This window comes from Morone saxatilis, unplaced genomic scaffold (genome assembly GCF_004916995.1).
Source record: "Morone saxatilis isolate NCDOM2014 unplaced genomic scaffold, NCSU_SB_2.0 Contig23, whole genome shotgun sequence".
NCBI lineage: Eukaryota > Metazoa > Chordata > Actinopteri > Moronidae > Morone > Morone saxatilis.
In genome coordinates this window covers 18,849,168-18,853,504 of record NW_023339796.1, presented here as the reverse complement: position 1 = coordinate 18,853,504, position 4,337 = coordinate 18,849,168, and the positions used below count along the sequence as shown (strand labels likewise).

General features: G+C 41.5%; 1 protein-coding gene across 1 annotated transcript in view; it reads left to right on the top strand.

The window, feature by feature from the left end:
* LOC118334817 (leukocyte cell-derived chemotaxin 1-like) overlaps nt 1-4,337 on the top strand; it is a 4,930-nt gene continuing 593 nt past the window's right edge. The window contains exons 1-4 of the mRNA XM_035670888.1: nt 1-105; nt 387-527; nt 1,867-2,007; nt 2,535-2,648. Coding sequence (XP_035526781.1) covers nt 34-105; nt 387-527; nt 1,867-2,007; nt 2,535-2,648 — 468 coding nt within the window. The 5' untranslated portion in view covers nt 1-33. The remainder of the gene's footprint in view (nt 106-386; nt 528-1,866; nt 2,008-2,534; nt 2,649-4,337) is intronic.

Genomic DNA, 4,337 nt, shown 5'->3' with positions numbered 1-4,337 from the left:
GACTGGGGTTTCCTCAGGTGTTGGGCTCCAGTCATGGCCGGGAACTCAGAGAAAGTACCGATCGCCTCCGCGGGACCAGAGGACCTGCATCAGTTCATGCCTCCGGTGAGTTTCCATACAGGCCAGTACAGCTCAGGGTTTTCGGGGATCAGGAGGTTTATAATATAGGAGACTGTAGGTACATCTGTAGGGGCCATTGGGAGTCCAACGTGTTCAGTTATTAACCTTACATATTCTGGATAGATGCCCATAAACCTTCTCTGTGACTTATCTTTTGAAGGACTCAGCTTCGCTTGTTGTAAACATAGTTATTTTGTTATCTACCAGGGTGATGTTGTGTATTCGTACATGTTGTGATGTTTTTGGTTTGTTTGTTTTCACCGTAGGCCTACTCTGCCGTGGCCGTGAAGCCCGCCGCCACCGGCCGCCTCCTGAAGGCCGGGATCGCGGTGCTCATCGCAGGGGCCCTTCTACTGCTACTGGGGGCAGTCGGAGCTTTCTACTTTTGGAACAACAATGAAAAACACGTGAGATGAATATTTGACTAATTCTCATACTTGCATTGCAAAACATTTGTTTTTGTAAGGGACTGCAGGGAAATGATAAGGTTGTGGTGGTGGGGGTAAGGAAGGGGGATAGCACTGCCATTTTACTTCTTTATGAATGTCCTTAGAGAGCTGAAGTTCTGTCTGTGTTTCAGGTTTTATTGATGTGCTCATTGGGGGCACACATTAGAAGTTCCATTAGGATATTAAGGTTTACATGTAAGGGTACACAATACAGAAGTTGTACCAGTTTAAGACTGTTTGATATATATATATATATATATATATATATATATATATATGTATAGTTATATAGTTATAAGAGTAGTATATTCTCTATATATATATATATATCATTTTGACATGTTGTTGGGGAAATGTTGCGGTCTTCAGTCAAGAAAACATGAATAATCCTGTGGGTTTTCTCTTTTACCAACACAAACATAAAATTCAGCTGCCCTCACCATCCCATTCATTTCTGTACATTCCCTTATAGGATACTTTCAATCAAACCTTAAATCAAATGCAGTCTGATATGCTAGATAGTTCATTTTGTTCCACTGTAGTTTCACTCTACTTTCAAAACTTTCTGAAAATAAGTGGCGCTACCATCAAAGAAAACAGCTCTCGTACTCACAATCTATAAAAATAATGTCACTTGATTGAAGACATTCGTGAAACAAGCTGTTGTAAATTGGAAACAAGTGAAATATAGTGATCAGTGGAACAATTTTTACTTGTTTGAATTAAAAGGAGACTCACTGTTAAAGTGAAGTCGTTTTTCCGAGATGGACCTTTTTTCTTGCAGCGTAGGCAAACAGTAAAATGTAAATTAAACACTCCAGTTTCATGGTGCAGTCTGCTTGGTGAATGGAGGCGTTGTGTGTGTATGCGGTGTGTGTATGCGGTGTGTGCTGGAGGACCCTGGCAGGGTGGAGAGGGGGGGGGGCTCTTTGGTCCGGCTGATGCTCCAGGGGCAAGAGGTGGAAGAGATGAGGGGGAAAATGTAGCTTTCTGAGTGTTTTTTTCCCATTATGGAGCTGGAAAATGCTATTAAGACACGATGAAAAGGCTCTGTAGAAGGGTCATCATCACCCAGAGCTGTACAGATTGTGTTCTTCTGACCAAGTCTGAATGAATGTGTCGTCTGAAAGAAAAAGTCCAAAAAAGAGAGGCTGTATGTGTGAGCCAAAGTCATAGGGTAAGATTGGAGAAACAGGGTGAGAAGGAGTGTTGAAAGAGAGAGGACTGGGGGTGGGGTGACTCTCAGGGCTCTCATACCTTACATGCCAGTCTGAAAACCTTGTGTGTGTGTGTGTAGGTCTACAATGTCCACTACAGCATGAGCATCAATGGAAAAGTGGAGGAGGGGACGATGGAGATCGACACAGCCAGTAACATGGAGAGATTCAGCACCGGCAGCGGGGCGGACGAGGCTGTGGAGGTCCATGACTTTGAGATTGTGAGTTGGGTCTAAAATAATCCAAAATATCAGGAGATTCAGATAAAAAGCAGAAAACCAGATTCATCAGCACACTGATCAACACTCTCCGAGCATCAGAGAAGAAGTCGATCAGATTTGTTGAAACTTTAAAGACCCTTGTGGGCAGATTGGCTCTTGTAGCAGCGGCGAAATTAAGAGCAAGTAGACATGTTATCTCCCTTTGGGCCAATCAGTGTCAAGATGCTTCGTCTCTCCAATTTTCATTAAATTCGGACTGGTGGTTTTTGACCTTTAATTAAAGCATCCCAATCAGGCCAATCAGAGTAGTGAAGCAGCAGTTTTGGCCTTTTAACTATTAAAATTTTGACCTTTAATCATACTGTCCCTGTGAGGGTAATTTTTTAATCTTGAACATGGTGCCAAGCTGCAGCGTTTACATTTGATGCACAGATCTATAGTCGCAGACACCTGCAGAGTGCAACAACAACTGGAGAAGTAGTGAACTCTAACTTTTGTTTGTCCCCTTTCCTTCCTGACTTCTCCAGGGGATCACTGGGATCCGGTTTTCAGGAGGAGAGAAGTGCTACATCAAGACCCAAGTGAAGGCTCGTCTGCCTGATGTGGATGCTCTCAACAAGGACTCGATGACATTCGACCTGGTGGGTTGCTCTTGTCAGTCTTACGTGTCCTGAGAAGGTGTGTTTGTCCGTGCTGCAATGTGCTTTTCAGGAAATCCCTCAATAGTCCCTTTCCACTGCAGGAATTGATCAAACTGTAACCTGGGGCTGGCCATTATTTGAACATTTAAAGTAATAATTTGATATTTTGGGAAATTTGCTTTCTTGCTGAGAGTCACATCACAAGATTGATACCTCTCTAATATGAAGGTACTGTCAGCAGCTAGATAGCTTAGCTTAGCATAAAGACTGGAAATGGGGGGGAAAACCACTAGCTTCACTCTGTCCAAAGGTACAGGTTTTTTATTTTGGTCCTCCACTTTGGTCTCAACAATTAACAAATTATATTCAGACGGTCATGCTCCCCAGAGGATGAATCATATTGATGTTGGTAATCACCTGACTTTTTCTCGCCACCAGAATCTCAAAATAATCTTATCCAATGAAACATCTCAACATCTACAAGATGGAATGGCACAAAACCTGGGACATGCATTAATGTTAACCACAGGATGAATTTAATAACTTGAGGGCATTATCATAAATCAAAACTTTAATTAGACTAAAGTATTTTAGTAAAAGGTCCAGTGTGTAACATTTAGGGGGTCTGAGCACAGAAATGAAATATAATATTCACAGGTATATTTTCATTAGTGTATAATCACCTGAATATAGCAATAGTTTGTGTTTTTGTTACCTTAGAATGAGCCGCCATGTTGAACCAACATGTTTCTACGGTAGTCCAGAAGGGACAAATCAAACATTGGCTGCAGATAGGGCTTTATCGTGAGAAAAGCTGCAGAGAATCTGTACTATGTTACAACCTATAACATTTACAACTGCAGATTGTTGTAACTGGAGAAACCTTTATTAATGACTTACTAACATTTGCAGAACTTACATTATAGAACTCATCACACTATGTTAACAACGTCCTCGCTTCCCTAATAAACCATCACATCTGAAGATACAAATGTTAGTAAGTCATTAATATAGGGCTCGTTCTAATAACAAGACAGCTAAAAAGACACATTGTTATTACTGATTTATAAGGCAATAATACTTTAACAAGGCCATTCATAAAGCCAGTGGTTACAACTTATAAACCCATTGTAAAGTATTCCTTACAGAGTTCTCACTCCTGATATAAAGCTATTAGCATGAATCACCCAAGCCAATGATCCACCAGGAACACATGGGTGATTTTTATGTGTGGGTTCCCATCACTTAACAGCTGAGTGGACTCTGTTAAGATCAATAAACACAAGAGAGGGCTACACTGAAATATACTATATGTGTGTGCGTGTTGATTTCTATCACAACACACCAACTTCACTGCCTGTGATTGTTCAATTGAGGCTGTCTGATAATTAAAATCATTTAGCTCTGCATAAGCCTCACATCCACATAAATCCACATCACCAGGATTGTGCTCACAGACGTGGATGCACATAAACACACACATGCACACACACGAGCACACAATTAATTATCCTGCAGGGCTGCTCTTATTGCCTCTCTCTGCCTCATAAAAGATCATTTATATCACGAATGTGCTTTTGTGTGTGTTTGTGTTATTGCCTCTATTTGCCTCATAAATGATCGTTTGGTTCGTGTTTGTGCATCGTGTGTGTGTGAGTGTGTGTGTGTGTGTGGGGGGGGGGGGGGGGG